The sequence below is a fragment of the Lotus japonicus genome, chromosome 1 (assembly GCF_012489685.1).
Source record: "Lotus japonicus ecotype B-129 chromosome 1, LjGifu_v1.2".
Classification (NCBI taxonomy): Eukaryota; Viridiplantae; Streptophyta; class Magnoliopsida; order Fabales; family Fabaceae; genus Lotus; species Lotus japonicus.
In genome coordinates, this window is record NC_080041.1 from 1,353,218 (window position 1) to 1,373,063 (window position 19,846).

At 38.4% G+C, this 19,846-nt stretch overlaps 2 protein-coding genes and 1 long non-coding RNA gene across 3 annotated transcripts; all 3 read left to right on the plus strand.

The window, feature by feature from the left end:
• The first annotated feature begins 3,639 nt into the window (after positions 1–3,639).
• LOC130731488 (uncharacterized) lies at positions 3,640–5,707 on the plus strand. The gene is made up of 3 exons (XR_009016696.1): positions 3,640–3,729; positions 4,530–4,565; positions 5,338–5,707. It is a non-coding gene; the product is annotated as an uncharacterized LOC130731488 (long non-coding RNA).
• Positions 5,708–9,599: 3,892 nt separating this feature from the next.
• Positions 9,600–17,590, plus strand: LOC130732935 (uncharacterized). The gene is made up of 9 exons (XM_057584958.1): positions 9,600–10,052; positions 10,277–10,996; positions 13,442–13,537; positions 13,614–13,697; positions 14,809–15,043; positions 15,136–15,296; positions 16,256–16,534; positions 16,610–16,769; positions 17,199–17,590. The coding sequence occupies exons 1-8, from the start codon at positions 9,711–9,713 to the stop codon at positions 16,658–16,660; spliced, it is 1,968 nt and encodes a 655-aa protein (XP_057440941.1). The 5' UTR covers positions 9,600–9,710; the 3' UTR covers positions 16,661–16,769; positions 17,199–17,590.
• A 256-nt stretch (positions 17,591–17,846) lies between these two features.
• On the plus strand, positions 17,847–19,471 carry LOC130732936 (cyclin-dependent protein kinase inhibitor SMR13-like). Its single transcript, XM_057584959.1, has one exon. It carries the CDS (start codon positions 18,572–18,574, stop codon positions 18,974–18,976), a length of 405 nt encoding a protein of 134 aa, XP_057440942.1. The 5' UTR covers positions 17,847–18,571; the 3' UTR covers positions 18,977–19,471.
• The last annotated feature ends 375 nt before the right edge of the window (positions 19,472–19,846 follow it).

Below are 19,846 nucleotides of genomic sequence, written 5' to 3' on the forward strand. Positions count from 1 at the left end.
CGAAGACGTACCTGGAATACCTCCGGTCAGAGATATGGAGTTCACAATTGATATAGTCCCAGGCACTGGACCTATATCAATCGCACCGTATCGTATGGCACCGGCAGAACTGACTGAGCTGAAGAGTCAACTCGAAGATTTAACCAAGAAGGGGTTTATCCGACCTAGCGTTTCTCCATGGGGAGCGCCAGTGCTGCTTGTGAAGAAGAAAGACGGAAGATCGCGACTTTGTGTGGATTATCGACAGTTGAACAAAGTCACGATAAAGAACCGTTATCCGTTGCCAAGGATTGACGATTTGATGGATCAGTTGAAGGGTGCTGCTATTTTCTCGAAGATTGACCTGAGATCGGGATATCACCAGATTAGAGTCAAGGATGAGGATATTCAAAAGACGGCGTTTAGGACACGCTATGGGCACTATGAGTACTTGGTGATGCCGTTTGGAGTTACGAATGCACCAGCTGTATTCATGGACTACATGAATAGGATCTTTCATCCATTCTTGGATCGCTTTGTTGTGGTGTTCATCGACGACATCTTGATCTACTCAAGGAATCGTGAAGAACACGAGGAGCATCTGCGACAAGTTTTACAAGTTCTTCGGGAGAAGGTATTGTATGCTAACGCGACAAAGTGTGAATTTTGGCTCGAAGAAGTAAAGTTTTTAGGACATGTCATCTCAAAGGAGGGTATTGCTGTGGATCCCAGTAAAGTGGAAGCGGTACTTGCATGGGAGCGTCCTAAGACTGTGACAGATATAAGGAGTTTCATCGGTTTAGCTGGATATTACCGACGATTCATCGAAGGTTTTGCTAAGATTGCAGGACCATTGACGAAACTCACCCGGAAGAACCAACCTTTTGCTTGGACAGAGGATTGTGAACAGAGTTTCCAAGATATGAAGAAGCGTTTGACGACCGCGCCAGTTCTGACATTACCACAAGAGAAGGAACCCTACGAGGTTTACTGCGATGCTTCGTACCAAGGTTTGGGTTGTGTGTTGATGCAACACCGAAAGGCTGTGGCTTATTCTTCAAGGCAATTGAAGATACATGAACGGAACTATCCTACGCACGATTTGGAGTTAGCGGCTGTGGTATTTGCGCTCAAGATTTGGAGGCACTATCTTTATGGGAGCACTTTCACTGTTTTTAGTGATCATAAGAGCCTGAAGTACCTGTTCGATCAGAAGGATCTGAATATGAGACAAAGGCGTTGGGTGGGATTCATCAAGGACTATGATTTCACTTTGTTGTACCACCCAGGAAAAGCAAATGTTGTAGCAGACGCACTGAGTCGCCAGACAATTCATGTTTCATCGTTGATGATTAAGGAATTGGAACTTATCGAGACTTTTCGCGACCTCAGTTTGGGTATGCAAGTGACACCTGGAAAATTGAGCTTTGGGATGGTGACGATCACTAGTGATTTTCTGAACGAGATCAAGGTGAAACAACTGTTAGATGAGGAGCTGATCGAGAAACGGAACTTGATCATTTTGGGAAAAGCGCCGGATTTTGAGGTAGGAACCGACAACATTCTGCGTTGCAAAGGACGTGTCTGCGTACCATTGGACATGGAGTTGAGAAGGATGATTCTTGACGAAGGTCACAAGAGCAGATTGAGTATTCATCCGGGATCGACAAAGATGTATCAAGATCTAAAGTTGAATTTTTGGTGGCCAGGAATGAAGAAGAATGTAGCAGAGTTTGTGGCGGCATGTCTGACATGTCAGAAGGCGAAGATAGAACATCAAAAGCCTGCGGGTATGTTGCAGTCACTTGATGTGCCGGAGTGGAAGTGGGACAGTATCTCTATGGATTTCGTGGTAGCTTTGCCAGCTACGAGGAAGAGATTTGATTCCATTTGGGTCATTGTGGACCGTTTGACGAAGTCAGCACATTTCATACCGGTGAAGACCACGTTCAATGTGGAGGCACTTGCAAAAGTGTATGTCGCTGAGATTGTACGACTTCATGGAGTACCATCGAGTATTGTTTCTGACAGAGATCCGAAGTTTACTTCGCATTTCTGGAAGGCGTTGCACGAGGCGCTTGGGACGAAGTTGAGGTTGAGCTCTGCCTATCACCCTCAGACGGATGGACAGACAGAGAGGACAATACAGTCATTGGAAGACTTGCTGCGAGCCTGTGTTCTGGATAGTCAAGAAAGCTGGGATGAGCTGTTGCCGTTGATCGAGTTTACTTATAACAACAGTTTTCATGCTAGTATTGGAATGGCACCTTATGAGGCTTTGTATGGGAGGAGATGTAGAACTCCTTTATGTTGGTTTCAAGATGGCGAACATCTTCTCGTTGGACCTGAATTAGTACAACAAACTACTGAGAAAGTGAAGCAAATACAAGAGAAGATGAGGACGTCACAGAGTCGACAGAAGAGTTATGCTGACACACGACGGAGAGAGTTAGAGTTTGAGGCGGGAGACCATGTGTTTCTTCGCGTGACACCAACTACCGGAGTGGGAAAAGCGATAAAGTCGAGGAAGCTGACACCGAAGTTCATTGGACCGTATCAGATTATCGAGCGAGTCGGTAAAGTAGCTTATCGGATTGCGTTGCCACCTTTTCTTTCCAAGATTCATGATGTGCTACACGTGTCACAATTGAGGAAGTATATTCCTGATCCCTCTCACATCATCAAGGAAGATGATATTCAGCTTAGAGACAACTTGTCTTTTGAAGTGGCACCAATGAGGATTGAGGAACGTAGGATCAAGCAGTTGAGAAACAAGCAGGTTCCTCTGGTAAAAGTGATTTGGAACCAAGTCACGGGCGATGCTACTTGGGAACTAGAAGAGAGGATGAAGGAACAGTATCCGGAACTCTTCACTGAGCCTTAAGTTTCGAGGACGAAACTTTCTTTTTGGGGGGTAGTATTGTAAGACCTGGATTTTCAGAACAAGCTAATTTCCGACTCACGCGTAGAACCAGTGTAAGCGTGACAGGAGTTTGATATTTGAGAAAGATTAATGAAGAAGAAAGTTCAGGAATTGCTTGAGGAATGTTGCGTAGTCATTTTAGGAATTAGAGCGAGTCGTCTGCACACCCGCCTTATGGCAAGCGTGTCCAGAATAGGCTAATTTCGCTTTAGAGCAACGTTTTAAGTGAGATTTCGAATCCTTGGAAAATTTAAAGATTTTCTTTATTTTTCCTTCGACCAGCGTTTCATTTCGGAACTCTGGACTGTACGCACGATAGGTTTCACTTTTCGGATGTCCGCCGACGCTAATTTCTTTGCTTCGAAACCCTATTTTCGAGCAATGGATGAAGACTTTTTCTATTCGGGACTTCTAACGAAGATTCCGTCCATGTTGCCAGACTTGTTTCGACGTTTCCAATCTTTCTTCAGTTGGAAGTTTTGTCGTTTGAGCATCACAGCAAAAAGTAGTTTTTCGGGGCAGATTAACCGACACCGCTTTTGAGTTTTTCGATATCGTTTTTCCCAAATCCTAGATATTTGTTTTGAGTTCTGGAATTCTGACGCCAGAATCTCTCTTAGAATTTCTCGGTGATCGTGCTGCAAAAATCGGAATCGCGAAATTTTCATTTTCCCGCGATTTCACCCGCCTATAAATAGCGCGAAAAAGCAAAATCCTCTCATTTTCTTTCCATTTGTGGCTGATTTCGTGGGGAGCAAGGGGGGAGGAGATTTCCGCGAAAACTTGACCAATCTTCGTGCAGTTCGTCCCTACTTCTAGGTATCGAGGTAACTATCATGAATCCTGCCTCTGATTTCTGTTTCTGCTGAGTTTCTGAAGTCGTTTCTGTGCTCTAAGTTTTGAGCTTTTTCTAAAATTGTCCGATTTCTCTGATTTCTCGCTTGGGTTATGTTCCTTATGTTCCCCTGAGTCTAAAACCTCTGTCAGTAAACTCTGATTGCGATTCAGTTGTCCAGGATCTGAAAAATTGACTCAAAACTCTTTTTGTCTCACATTTCGAAACTTTATTGTCGAAAAGACTTAATCTGACTTCGTGCCTTTAGGATTTGTTGTCACGGATATCATGAGGATCGTTGCCGTCAAATTTGTTTTCCGAACTGATAACTTTGAAGTTTTGAGCCTTTATTTTGGACCAAAATGCCCCTGGATAGTCGTATTTCGACCCGATTGTCCGAAAATTGTTCCGACAATTTCTTTGCCTTAGTTTTACCCTAAAACTACCTTGTGAATTGATTTAGATCGAAGAAAAAGTTCGAAAACTCTATTTTCCATAGTGGCCGAAACCTAATTGCTTGGGTACCGTGTCCAAAAATAATTTTTGGGTCTCTATGACCTGAGCCATTGCGTAGCTCTTTCAATTGTCGAAATTTTGGCGCCGGTTTCGTGTCATTCTGAGTTCTGTAGCTCGAGTTATGCTCGTTTTAGCGAACGAAGTCTCCGTTGTCAATTTGTGCCTAAATAGGAACTCTGAAGCTTTAGAGGCTTTCTTTACGATTTCGATTAGTATTAGTAGATCGTGTTGCTCCTAGTGAAGCTTGTGTTGATGATTGTGTTTTCTTTGTTCTAGGTTCGCAATTTCCATGCCCAACTTCTACTCACGAAGGTAAGGGTAACTCGGTTTTAGAGCGTCTTTGAGTCTTGCATGCTTTTATCGCACTGCCTGTGTTTGAGATGAAGATGTTTATATTGATTGGCAGATGATTATGATTATTATGCTGAATTTGGAAAATGTTTTCTGAGAGGCTTCGGCCGTTTACTGGTTTCTGTCGTTACTGCTTCCTAGTGGATGGAACATGTGGTTACTTTGGATTGGTCCTTGGGTGGGCTTTGTTATTGTCTGACTTGGCATATAGGGCTTGAGTCAAGTGGCGATGAGGAGGTGTGTCCTATCATTGTCCCATCTTGCGAGATGCTAAGTGGCGATCAGGAGGTGTGTCCTATGATTGTCCCGTCTTGTGTGACGTTAAGTGGCGATTAGGAGGTGTGTCCTATGATTGTCCCGTCATGTATGACGTTATAAGTGGCGATGAGGAGGTGTGTCCTATCATTGTCCCGTCTTGAGAGACGATATTGATCGATCCATTTTGTTAGCAGCATATAGTTGCATTATAGGGAACTAACACCTGACCCTATGTTGTTGGATTTTCGTATTGGTTTATTGGTATCTGATTTGATGTTACATTGTTGAGGTTATTATTATCTGAGTCCGATTTATGTTTAAGTTGTTGATATATGAGTTGAGTTATGTTGCTAGTTATTTACCATGCCAGGTAATTAAATTCGAACAGCATGATTTTTCTCTTTTATACATGGTAATTGCATGGAGTTAACCCTTTCTATTTGCTACTTGTTGTTTGGGCGCTTAACGCTATTAGGCGATGGAGATCCTTCCGCCGATGCATAGCTACTCGAGTTGGAGATCGAGTTGTAAGCGGTGGAGTAGAGGTATGAGAAGCAGCTTTGCTTCTCTTCTTGTGGATTATGTTGGAGTCTCTTTTACTTTATGAGAACTCTGTTATTAAAGTCTTGCTTCCGCCACTGTTAAAGTGCGCATGTTTATTCTGAACCTTACTTATGGTATTGTAAACTATTATTACTGTATATCGGGAAACAAGTTATCTAAATAAAGTTATGGTATGTTTCCAACCTTTTAGCCGAAGTGTTTAGTTGTTTTACAGAAAAAAATTCCCTTGGTTTTTAGGGATTGCAGATTGGTCCTTAGACTTTGTTAGGTTACTAATGTGACTCCTCAGTTGAGAAATTGGGGTGTTACAGATCATTACTAAACTACATAAACCTATAAATAGTAATGTCTAGAATCAACACAAATTGTCAATGAAAATAGACATCCAAAAATGCAATTACGAATTAGGCCCCATCGGTGAAGTGGATATGTCTCTCGTAAGCTTCCTATGGTAAACGAATGTGGAGTTACTCTGACACCTGACATAGTCCAAGGCCCTCTACATGATCTCTCATAAATGAACCCCGACCGAAGGTGCATCGTCTGCACTCAGCGCCTCTATGAGCCAGTTCTCCACTAGGCGCATAACATCTTGAAAAGGCCAAAATTTGGATGTTAGTGAAACACAAAATAAAAAACATAACTGAATGCTAGTTACTTTTACTTAAAGTTACCACTCCATCATTTGTGCATGCACAGAGTCGGGTATGATGAACATATGTGATACTCGGCCTACCCAAGGCATGTAACCGAAGACCGACTCTGTAGGAAAAGCAGCCTGATTCCCTAGCGGGATGACTTCATTGACATGAGCCAAGAACGCAACATTTATCTCCTCCATTGTGGATATCGTGCCTGAGGAGTCATTGGGAACCGTATAGACGTACCCGAACTAGTGAAACACTCTCTATGGGAGGTAAGGTCGATTGACATTTAGTGGATGAATGTACCCCGAATACAGTGACACTTGTTGGAGTGAGCAGAACTCTTTGTGATCACAGTAAGGGGTCCATATGACGAATTGCATGTCCATGTCATCTATATGAGCTCTCCTAACCTAAACTGGGGAAGTCCCTTTGTGTAGCTCGGCGCCACATGTCTGTAAAATGTACTAGATGGAAAATGCTCATAAATCCAAGTCTAGAGGGAAGTGTATCCACTGAGTCGTTTGATCTCTTTGTGAGTCGACACAACAACCTGTGCATGCCACACATTTTAGGCCAATAAGTCTTTATAATGTAATCTTTAAAATTGTTACTAAGACTATTGCGAATAGTTAAAGTTTGTGTTACCTAGTCTTATTTGCAATGCTTAGAGTGCATTTGTGTCGGGTAGGCTGATTACTAATAATGCTTTAATTGCTCATGAGTATTTTCAATACATGAAAAAGAAAATTTCTGACCATAATGACACGATGGCCTTGAAACTCGATATGTCTAAGGCATATGATAGAGTTGAATGGATCTTACAGTTTGTATTGACAAAGATGGGTTTCCCCGTCCATTGGGTGGTTCTTATTATGAATTGTGTGTCCTATGTGGAATTTTCAATCATGTTGAATGGTAATCCTCAACCGAGTTTTAACCCGTGTAGAGGTATGGGACAGGGTGACTCTTCCCCTTATTTGTTTGTCTTATGTGGAGATGTGTTTTCTGCTCTAATATAGAGAGCTATAGATTTTTCTTCCTTACATGGTATTAAAATTGCGCATCATGCACCTGTTATTTCACACTTGCTTTTTTGTAGATGACAACATCATTTTTGTAAGAGCTTCTGATCAGGAGACTGAGGTGGTGCAAATCATCCTCGCCGCCTATGAGAGTGCTTCTGGGCAGATGATTAACTTGAAAAAGTCTATGCTTTCAGTTAGTCGAAATGTGCCTCGAAACCCTCTTTATGAACTTAAACAACTTTTGAGTGTAAAGGCAGTAGAAAACACTGACAAATACTTGGGGTTGCCAACTATCAATTTGTTAAGGATCGGGTGTGGAAAAAACTTAAGGGTTGGAAAAAGGGGTCTCTTTCGAGAACAGGAAGAGATGTTTTAATTAAGTTTGTGGCTCAAGCCATCCCTTCTTATGTTATGTCTTGCTTTACGCTTCCTAACGACCTTTGTGGAGAGATTGATAGCATGATTTCCAGGTTCTTCGGGGGTGATAATGTTGAGAGGAGGTCCCTTCATCAGGCTAGCTGGAATAAGTTGTGCCGGTCAAAGTGGACAATTGAAAGTCATTAGAGAAATTATTATTCGGAAGGCTAGAATTGGTACATGAAATAAGTCTTATTGTCATGGAAGAGACAGTGAAAAGACATTAGAGAAATTATCATTAGAAAGGCTAGAAGTGACAGATTGCAAATGCATTCATGTATAAGTCGAATTAAGGGCATAACATGAAAATTAATTGTGGTATTATGATTAACTTTAGAGAACTCAAAGAACTGTCATTTGACTTTTAAGGGAAATTGGAACTCATAAATTTGAACATGCCTAGAATGTTACTTTGCTATTTTTCACCATACAAAGATAACTTTGTGATTTGGGCTAGTAAATGAACACATATAGAGTATACTCCACACACACACACACACACAAAAATAAATAACATGGAGTATACTTGAATTCTAATTTAAGTTTGTTGTACGACCTCAATAACCAAAGACGTGAAACATGTGATATGTTGGTTGTATATGACACAAGTTCAGGAGAGCTATTGTTGTTCATAGAAGGAGAATGAAGCCTATGTATTAACTGTACATTTTTTATTTATCAAAAGAGATGAAATTAATTTCCCCTGCTATCATAAAAGGAGTATCCTATAGAAGCATAATGGCAAAACACAACCGTCAAGAAACAACTATTTTTTTCTTACACTATACAAGGTTTGTCAACATAAAATTCCACTAGAAGCTTAAAGAATGAGGTTAACTGTATTAGTGTGTGTTTGGGTAAATTAAAAACTTCCATTTCCAAGTATTGGAAAATTAATTTGGGCTTTACATCAATGAGAACACGTAAGGAAAGTTTTCCATCAGTTTTGTTCAATGGAATTTGATCAAACATAGTTGTATCGTATGTTTGGAACCGCGCTGGAAAAACGCATACGCGCGTAAAACTTACGTTACTAATTGTAGTTTCTTAAAGAAATGTTTCCTCGTTTTTTTTATAAGCAAATGTTAGTTGTTAATTGTTAGTAAATTAGTTCCTTCACCAGGATTCGAACCCTGGCCCTTCACCCTGCAAATCCCTTCATTCCCTTAGCTCACCAAGTGAGCTACCCTTCCCCCCCCCAGAAATGTTTCCTCGTGCCCCAACAGTTCAACGTCCACAACCAATAAGTGCCGACAAAGGAATGTTTCCTTGTCCTCAACAATTCAACGTCCACAACTAATACATTTTCAAAAAAAAATGAATGTTTCCTCGTGCCTCAACGGTTCAACGTCCACAACCGATAAGTTTACATAAAAAGAATGTTTCCTCGTGCCTCAGCATATCAATGTCAACAACCGATAAGTTTCCAATAAAAGAATGTCCGTTCGTGCCTCAATGGCTCAACACCGACAACCGATACATTTCCAAAAAAGGAAAAATGTTACCTCGTGCCTCAACTGCTCAACGCCCACAACCAATAAGTTTCCAAAAAAAAAGTTTCCTCGTGCCTCAACGACTCAATACCGACAACCAATAAATTTCCAAAAAAGGAAAAATGTCTTCTCATGCCTCCTCGGCTCAACACCAACAACCAATAAATTTCCAAAAAAATGAATGTTTCATCGTCCCTCAACATCCACAACTTGATAAATTTCCAAAAAAAAAAAAATTTTCTTATGCCTCAATGGTTACGCCACAACCGTGCCTCAACAGCTCAATCTCAATGGTTCAGAGTCCACGGTTCACAACCGATAACTTTCAAAAAATGGCATGTTCCCTCGCGCTTCAATGGTTCAACTTCCACAACCGTTAAATTTTGAAACACACTATTAAAGGAGTAGCATGAATTATATGAATTTTAGGTAGGTAAGGCTTAGGTAAAAGTATGTTCTGTATTCTGTAAGAAAAGGGCGCCACTTTCTAAATTCCAATAAAAGTCCAAATTAGTCCACATAATAACAACACCCTCAATTATCCAAATCTAACCATTGAAATGAAAACTCTTCTTACAATAAACAATAAAAACCAAAAATATATAAAAAAAAAACAAAAAACAAAAATAAAAATAGGGATCTCTCTCTTCGCGTGTTCTTTCGCATTGAAATGTGGAGGTAATTCCTCCGCCGTCAATCACCATGCCGGCCACTCGCCCCGCCTCCGATCTCATCCTCGACCGCCTTCTCTCCATTTCCTCCTCCGATTGCCAAGTCAAGCTCAAGGCCATCCGAGAGATCAAGAACCAGATCATCGGCAACCGCACCAAGAAGCTCTCCTACATCAAGCTCGGCGCCGTCCCCGCCGTCGCCGCAGCTCTTACCGGAGCCGATGCCAGTTCCGATTGCGGCTCCAGCCTCATCGTTCAGTCCGCCGCCGCGCTCGGCAGCTTCGCATGCGGCGTCGACGCCGGCGTCCGCGCCGTCCTTGACGCCGGTGTGTTCCCTCACCTGATCAGGCTCCTCTCTGCCGCTGATGAGAAGGTCAGTCGGTTCTGTTAATTACAACGTTCTTTGATTTTGCTACCATGAATTAGCGGTTAAGAGGAAATTGCAATGCAGATTGTTAGGTTAAGATGAAATGTAGATGATTTGATCCAATGTTTATATTGTTTATTGCTTATGATGATATATTGGGAAATTGGAATGTTAATGTTAATGTGTTTATCTCAAAATCAGCTATCTATTGATTCAAATTTTGATTTCAGGTTGTGGATGCAGCTGCGCGCTCTTTACGAATGATTTATCAATCGAAACTCGCGCCGAAGTTTGATTTTTTTCATGAGGCAAACATGGAGTTTCTTCTTTCGCTATTTAAGAGTGAGAATGAGAATCTTGCCGGGCTAGGTGCGAGCATTATTATTCATTCCTGCGAGACAAGTGACGAACAAAATGTAGTATGTTCTGCTGGTGCTTTAGAGAAACTTATGGGCCTTCTTGATGGTTCTATAACCCAGAGAGATGCTAGTTTAGAGTCCCTAGCTACTATTCTTAAGAACAATCTAGGAGCCGTCTCGAAATTTGTTGAGCTTCAAAATGGAAGAGCTTTGAGTTCTGTAATTGAATTGACGAAGGACAGATGTCCGAGGACAAGGTTACTAGCTTGCTTGTGCTTGATTTGTGTAAAGAATTCTTCATCTTGCTATCTTCAAGATATAGGAATCAAGGCCAAACTGATTCATATTTTGCTTGAGCTCCTTGATGATTCTGGTCAAGTTGGAGACGAGGCTTCCTTTGCTTTTTCGAGTTTACTTGCGGAAAAGGAAGATTTGCATAAGTTAGCATTTGAGGCAAATGCTATCGACAAGCTCTACAATCACTTACAAAATTGTGCTTTGCATCCCAAACGTCTTGAAGGGATATTTCTAGCATTAGCTAATCTTTGCTCAAAATTGGAATGCTGCAGGTCTAAGTTTCTTTCATTGCAGGTCTGTTGTTTTGTGCGAATATACATTTTTCAGTCCCCTCCCCCATAAATATTATTGTATTCTTTGCTGCAAAATTAACTGATGAAAATCGAAAAGAATACCTGCCAAGGTAGTCAAAATCGAGGTTTATATCTAAAGTGGAGAGGGGTCGTGAATCGTAAATTGCTAAATTGTAAGATTTAGTAAATTTTGCTATTCATATACGTATTTAAATTCTTATGTGCACATAAAACAGCATAAATAACCAAAACTCTTAGGAATGTCATATATAAATCATAAAGTGTCATAAAACGTAACTCGTAATTCATAGGAGTGTCATACATAAGTCATAAACTACTAATCCAAACACCATAAAACTTAGGAAGCATGAAACTATCAAGCCATAAAACTTAAACATCCAACTTAAGCTAGGAAATGGTTTAGCATGGTTTAAGATTTAGTGAGCACTCAAAGCGGCCAGGGGTCCAGAATCGCTAAATCGTTCACATTAATGCTTCATAGCGCGATTTTGACTACCTTGATACCGGCAGTTAGACACTTCTATAATCGTAGAGATGTCAATATTATGACTACACGAGGCAAGATGGGATATGAATATGATCAATAGAGAGAAAGTTGAGGTAGCTCAAATTGTAGAAAAGATGGTAGACTATTTTCTTCGGTGGGTTTGCGATGTGTTGAGAAGATATGGAGAAGAGCTAGTAAGGAGGGTTGACCAAATGGGAAACAGTCCGTTAGTTAGCGGTAGAGTGAGACCAAGAGAAACTATAGGTCAAATCATTTAGAGATGTTAGGTAATACAGTATTGTGATTTTTTTGATAAGCCAAAATGTATTCTATCATACGCACAAAGGGTGCTTAAAATCCATATACATGAGAGAGTTACAAAAGACTAAATTAGCATACACAAACAAAGAAACCTTTGACATAACCACTACTAAGTCATAAACCTCTAACAACTGCTTTGACACAGATTAAGTTTAGGCCTCCCTTCTGCTATTTTAGCTGTTCTAAAGTAGGCTTAAATATGTTTTTAGTCCCTACATTTCAAAACGTGCTGATTCGATCCCCAGCTTTCTAACATAGGTGATTTTAGTCCTTGCCGTCGGTCTTCGTTACAAAAAAGGTGACGAGGCTGACATAGCTTGTTTTCTCTCTCCTAGTGGAATTACACGAAATATAAATAAAATAAAACATTGCCACATCACTTAATTCATTCATTTAAACCCTAATTCCCAAATTTTCCCCCAATTTCTCCCCTTTCATACGAGAACCCTAGCTCCTGATTTCACTATTCCCTTCTCTCATCAACATCATTTGCAGCAATCTTCTTCCAATTCTTCACCCTTTGCTTCAGTCCCTACTCTGATTTAACTGCAACAGCATGAAGGAGGCTGCTCGATCTTTCGAACAGAAGAGAATGATGTATGTGAGAACTTCATCTTCATCCTATGCGCCATCGTCGAAGGCGCGCGGCTGTACCGAGTGAGTTCTACCTCCTATACCCCACTCACTCTTTGATTGGAAAAAATGTGAACACTAAAGAGGAAATCCATGGTCCCCACCCCCATTATTCAATATAATCACGCACACTATTATAAACCCTTACAAATCAATGGTCCCCATACCCATAGCCATTTGCACATAGTTTAACCATTTAAAGGAAAGGTTTTTACTTACTTGCTCTTCTCGAACAGCAAACACAGTGAAGCAACACAGAAGCACCAACGAACCACCGAGGCACCGCCGTCACACCCTCGTCGTTGACACCTCAACGACCACGATCAAGCACCAATCAGACAGATGATGAAGAAAACGAAGGGAAAGTCGAACAGAACTCTCGGGTTTTCTTTCTTCTCTGAATGTTTACGGAGGGTTAAGCTCAAAGAAGGTAAATGTGGAAAAAATGGGAATTAGGGTTAAATGAATGAATTAAGTGGTGTGGAAATGTTTTATTTTTAATTATATTTCTTGTAATTCCACTAGGAGAGAGAAAACAAGCTCCGTCAGCGTCGTCCCCTTTTTTTTTTGTAACGAAGACTGACAGCAGGAACTAAAACCACCTATTCTAGAACGTTTAGGATCGAATCAGCACGTTTAGAAATGTAGGGGCTAATGCCAAAGGACCCCTATTTTGTAGGGACCAAAAACATGTTTAAGCCTTCTAAAGTATTATGATGTATTGTCGTCTTGTGATTCATGGAGCCAACCCCATTTAATGAGAAAAGACTTGGTTGTTGTTGACTTGTCGTATTGATCAAATTGTTCTTTTCATGATATAATATTTTATCATGCCACCATGAACATATTTGAATTAATCCAATGTGTTCCTTTAAGATACACAATAATCAGTTTTGTGTTTCTTTTCAGTTTTTGCACCAGTAACCTATACATGTGGATACTAAGTCTGCTTGCAATTCCTTCTACTCTTTTTTATGAACACAGGTGTTGAATCTTTTAATTGATGCCTTAACCCATGATGAGGCCAATGTACGTGCCGCAGCTTGCATTTGCTTAAGAAGTGTGTCTCGCTCAGTCAAGGTCTGCAACTTGCAACTAATGGCACTTGAAGTCTTTTATGCTATGTATAACTTAGTTCTTATAAATTTGCATTCAGAATTTAAGTGCAGGTTGTTTTATGAATGAAAAGATTGTAATTCCATTGTTTCGGCTTCTCTCTGATCATTCTACTTCTGTCCAGGTATGTCTTATTTTATTTTTGCATTTAATTAACTCAATTAGTTGCTAGGTTTCTTTCATCAAAAAATGCTTAAAAGAATCTGTCAATCACACTGAAGAGTTAGAAATTAATTTCAGAGTCGGAGGTTGAAAAAGTCAATTTAATATGTGCCTCTTACATATATAATTTTATGTTACTATTGTTCATGCTAGTCTCATGATTATTTATATGCTATTTTCTTGCCTGTTAATGTATATCAAACTTGAAATTGAAATAACTCAGAGATTAGGTTTTTTGCTTGTCTGGTTGATTAATTAAGATGGTCTATAGTTTATCTGCCTAATGATTGGGAAGTTTAACAGATAGTTTTTCGTTATGATTTGAAAGATATATTCAATTAGGACTCGTGTAATTTCTGTAGTATCTGTGTTCATTTTGTGTTTGTGCCACCTATCTTAATAGTTTCCAAGTTTTATTTTTGAATTTATCATAATTTATCCACTGTTTGGTGCTGGTTTTATAGACCATCGTCTATTCAAGGCCATACATGCTGGTGTTAAGTATTTTTAACAATCCCCTCTTTAACATAGTTGAATAGTTCAGTTCTAAGGGTTTAAAACTTAGCCTTGAATTTGGAAGTATGGGATGGAAGATATATTGGATTTGATGCAGAGTAGGGGGGAGCTTATTTAAAGTGCTAATTTTTGGATTTAAACTGTTGCAAAATACGACATTCAGAATACAGGATTCAAAAGAGGGATTTTGATTTGCTGGACACTTTTTCTTTAATAATATTTGAACCGTGTTGTCAAATAGATAAAAAAAATGTATTACAATAAAATCTGATATTGTAAAACAAACTCAATCTGCTGAGCACTAGGAGTATTATGTCGCATTAGATATATCGTATCTTGTTCAAATGAGGTTATAACAAAGGACATTTATGCCTATTTATTAATTATACCTAGAAGCTTACCTTTTATTAGATCCAACATGACCTCTGCTCTGCAACACTTCGATTTTCCCTCAAAGTTATACTTCCTTGATTACTCATATTTAAAGTGATTTTCATTTTCCCTCATTAGCTCTATTAAAACTTAGTAAGGACAACTTTTTCTGTGTTTTCTTCCAGGTTGCGGCCCTTGGTGCTATTAGCAACATAGTGGTTGACTTTAAACCCCATAAGTCAACATTCATACAATGCGGAGGCATTAAAGAGCTTGTCCAATTCACAAAGTCTATGGATTCGTCTTTGAGATTGAATGCTGTATGGGTCCTAAGGAACATGGTATTTCTTGCAGATAAGAGTTGTAAGGAAGGAATTTTTATGGAGTTGACAGTGTCTACATTAGCTAGCCTCATCTGTGGTAATGATCTTCGTTGTCAGTTCATTTTTTTTTTCTTCTGATTAATTGGTCCCTGGCAAAGAAAGTCATCATTGGTTCTGTATACCCTGCAGATCCTGAGCCTTCTGTTCAAGAGCAAGCTCTAGCCCTTGTTCGCAATTTTATTGATGGAAGTATTGATTGTATTGAATATGCTTTTGCTGGAGATGGTATCATACTGGATGCTGTTGGAAGGCAATTGCAAAAATCCTCAAAAGTTGAAATTGGGATACAGGTGGGAAATAAATTTTGAACTAATTAGTCATTTGTGGAAATCAGACATTACTATTGGCACTGCTATAAATGTTATTTAGTAATAGTAAATATGGAAATGTTAGGATATTTTATGATTCTTATATTCTTCCTTTTTTGTACTACCTCTTTCTTTCCTTTTTGGGGTTAAATCATGCATAGGAGCTGCAAGCTCTTGGGTTGGGGAGGAGGGGCAGGTGGGATGATGGAGGATGGGACCTCTTACATCAGAATCACACCCAAGTCTAAAGACTTGGGCAAGTGCCAATTGAGCTACAGCCTTGTTGGCACTTCTTTCCACCATTTATTAATAGCTTTTTATCTAAAAAAATTTGTGGTTTTTTCTCTTGATTTTAGGCTAGTATTCTGTCGGAGCATGGTTAGTGTCTTATTAGTTGCTTATTGGATGATGAATGTGCATCTCATAGTGTATAAAATAATAAAATAATTAATATTAATTTTTTATTGCAATTGTAAATATTGTTTACTTTTGTATAGAATGTTTACAGGCGAACAAGACACCCACTTTAATCAATTTCCCTTACTTGTATGGTTCAACAACAATGTATATAGCACCTTGGGAATGTGGTGCTGTTTATTTATTTATTTATTTATTATTAATGTTATTATTTTCTGGTATATCAACAGAGAAATTCAGCAAATTTTTGAAATTGTGTTATTCACTAGTCAAGTATGCTTACTGATCCTTTCATGTAGCAGGACAATCTGTTTTAATGATATATCTAGCTAGCCATTACTTTATTTTGATATAATTTTTTTTAGTTATTGTAAAATACTACAAATTAAAACTATTGTTACAGTCTGTTATTTTGAAACTGTCCCATACAAATATTTCAACATTTCTCAGTAGGAGGTATAAAAGGTTAACAGAGTTTTTATTCAAGCTGATTAATGATGCCTTTGTTTTTATTTTCTGTGTAGGGAATGTACACACTAAGCAATATTGCAAGTGGAAATGAGTTTCATAAAGAAGCCATAATGCAGCTACTCTTTCCACAAGCAGAAGATGGGTCAAACTCTTTCTTGAGCCAGTTTTTGCAGAGTAATGACAATGATTTACGCGCATCTGCTCTCTGGGTCATAGTAAATCTGACATTTCCTTCAAGTCGCGGTGCATTTAGTCGGATTGTAAAACTGCGTAATCTTGGCATTGTTTCTCAAGTCAAGAGGATGGTCAATGATTCTTGCATGGATGTGAAGGTCCTTTAATCTTCATTGTAAATTGGTTTTTGTTATATGCTTCTTTTAGTCATTTTGTATATTTTTCTTATGCAGCTTCGGGCAAGACTTGCACTTGGGCACATTATTACTTTTGGTGATAGTTAAGTTTAGTTAGCTCCTACATTTGAAGTCCTTGGGCTGCAGGCAAAGAAGAGAAATCCTTATAGAATTTATTTCCCCCCATATCCAGCCTTCTGTTTAAGCTTCCAATATGGTATGTTTCAATGGCTTCACTTCACTGACTTTTTCACTGTCTGTCCTGAAGTTCCTTTCTAGATATTCTATTTTATGAGAGTTACAAGCGAAAATTATTATATATGTAATTGAAAATTGGAATGTTGAATGTTATTTAGTTGTTTATATCTGCTTAAACTTATATGGTATATATGATGTTAAAATCTTTATAAAGTTGGTTGTAGTTCAATATTCCTATGACAGTCAAGCAAACTTTAGAGCTTATGATTCTATTTCTTTCATCCTTTTGAGATTGTCAATTTTTTATTAGGGTCAACTTTCAAGTATTCTTTTTTGTCTGGTGAATCAATAGTATGTTTCCCTTGATTTTTTTTTTTCATAAACAATATGGTATTCTGTTCTAGATGTGTTAAATTGATTCATGCTTTTATCATGTTTCCTTTTGCAGGTGTACAAGATTGCTTTTATTTTTTTAAACTGGCCAGAGGAGTGTGAAACTTATCAATTTTGTAAGCACTCCTGGGCTGGTTACCCCCAAGGTCTATTTTTCTTATTGCTTACATGATGTATTATTACTCTTTGCGATTCGGAAGCTCAAAGTAATTTGCAGGCTTTTAGTATTGTACCATATGAGTAGTGAATGTCAATTTTAGGACTTAGTTTCATCGTCATTCTGGAATTGTTTGTGTAAGCAAACATGTCGAGGGGGTAATAGTAGACAAAATTTGGATTCTGGTAAGCAACATTCGGATTCCGGTATATCGACAAATGTTTAAACAACATTGAACATTCTTCTGGTTCTGGTATTGGTGCATCTCTTGTTATCTTTCTTTTGGTAAATTGGCTTATCTCTTGTTGGAAATTACACAAATGTTTGTCCAAATAAGAAAAAAAATGATTTCCTTTTCAGATTTTGATTTTCTGAAAACTTAAAATATATTTAAAAACTTTTCAACGTGATTTTTTGTTGTACAAAAGTGTTTTTTAAAGAATAAATTGGACAATTACGCTCTAATAATTAAAATGTTGGATGAACTTTTCGAGGTCTTTTGTATAATTTTTTTACTCAAACATAACTCTGTTTTACATTAATCTGAGCATGACTAGACAACTAACACTCTAACAGAGCAAATCAAATGTGCGGTTTGAAAAATACGTATTGCCGTCTAGATGTCTATCTATCATAAATGTTCTAAGATTGAATAATACAAACTCCTTCTAATAAAAAAAATGGCGTATACAATACATAAATTTCGTGAAAACAATGGCACCTTCAGTTGCTAGTATATCCTTAAAAAGCTTGTCCATAATTATTCGCTTGAAAATTCAATTCATTGTTTCCCTTTTTTTACTTGGGACAAAATTGTTTTCCTTTGAGTTGTTTTAAAAAAACTCTCAAGATTTTCAAGAGCCTCTTTAGGGTAGTAATTTTGCTTGGTTAGTAAATTGTGTGTTTCAAGGGCCTCTGAAGGGTAGTAATTTTGACTTTCAATGGGTTTGGTCTGCTTTTTCACAAGTATCTCTTGGATTCCTTTTTTTTTTCATTAACCTGTGTTTGGCTACAAAGACAAAAATATTATTGTTAATTTCATGAGGAATCATTACTTGACTTTTCCACAAAACCCACTTTTCAGTCAAATATATAATTTCAAAGCATTAGATCTCTCCATAAGGATAACCTTGCTTATGCTCCTGGTAAAGCCTTAAGGTCTAAGGTTCTTCTTGCCACTGCTTGCAGCTTTTGTATGTACCACTTTACATTGAACTTTACCAAGTCTTTTACTTAAACCTTCAGAAGCTTCTCTTTTACCATCTCAAGAAATGGTCCCTCATGGAAGATCAACAACAAAAACAACAAGAAAGAAGACAAGTAGAAGAACAACAACAACAACAAAGCCTACAAGAAGACCCTTCAAGAAGCAGCATCCACAGAGCCAAAAGCTAGAAGCTTTCTCTGCAAACTCCTCTTCATCAAGCTCCAAAGACTCCTCCAAGGATTCTGAGGTGGCTGAAGTCTCTACCATCAGTGTTTGTTGCTCCACTCCAAAGGGTCAAAAGTTTAAGATACCAGAAATTTCAACATGTCCACCAGCACCTAAGAAGCCAAGGGTGCTCTCAAATCGCTCTTTGAGAAGATCACCTTTGGCTTTTTTTGCACCACTGGACTTGGAGGTCTTCTTCAGTGTTGCCCTTCGAGACGTTCCGGTTTCATTTGTTCGTGTTTGATTTCACGATTTACACAGAATTGATGTCCTGTTTGCTTAGAAGCTAACACTTGTAGCTTATAATCAAAAGTGATTCCAAAGTATTTCAACCGTGAAACAAAACATGCTAGTATAGTAGAGCACATGACACTTTAGAAGATGGTCTTTTGAAGTGATTCTAGTTTCTTTTCTCTCATCACACCTCTTGTAAGAGGTATATGCTTGAGAAATTTAGATTTTGAAGTGATTGATCTTAAGGGGGGCAGTTATATTCATCCCTTCCTTCTGCTAATTTTAGCAGGGTTGACACTAGTTTTAGATTTTAGGTTTTTTCCCCCTCTCTTATAGAAGATATATGATCTGACCTTAAAGTGTGCTGAGTGCAAGTGTATTGGGTTTGATTTGAGGTTTGTAAGTGTTAATTAGAGCTTGAAGTTCTACAATAGCTACATGTTTGTTAAGCAGTCTCCTTGAGAGAGATTTATTAAAGTTATAAGCTTTCTTTCTCTTATGCAAATCTTATGGTTTTTCCTCTTCTACTTTTCTTCAGCATCGTTGATGAAGATTTTATGTTCTGACTACAATTAATGTTGTTAGAAAAACTTGAGATGTTACTGAGTTATGACCACAATTAGTTACTTAATGGCATTAATTTATTTTACTCTCTATCAATTAGTAAAAAGTAAAATCTAAACCTTTCGCTGCATCAGAAAAAAATAATTTGAACAATATTTGGTACTCTGCCTTTACAGTACATGCACCAAAAAAAAATTGAACAGCCAAAGAAACATGTATATGTAAGATAGGACAAGGGATTCTAGTACTCATGTACACACAAAATCCAGATGCATGGAATCCAATACAGGAAAGCATCAAGGATAAAAACCAGTAA

Bases quoted from the DNA above. Each gene is read 5' to 3' on its own strand.
- LOC130732935 (XM_057584958.1), top strand. From the start codon at position 9,711: ATGCCGGCCACTCGCCCCGCCTCCGATCTCATCCTCGACCGCCTTCTC. The intron at 13,538-13,613 runs GTCTGCAACTTG...ATTTGCATTCAG, and splicing joins GTGTGTCTCGCTCAGTCAAG to AATTTAAGTGCAGGTTGTTT. The intron at 16,535-16,609 runs GTCCTTTAATCT...TTTCTTATGCAG, and splicing joins ATTCTTGCATGGATGTGAAG to CTTCGGGCAAGACTTGCACT.
- LOC130732936 (XM_057584959.1), top strand. From the start codon at position 18,572: ATGGTCCCTCATGGAAGATCAACAACAAAAACAACAAGAAAGAAGACA.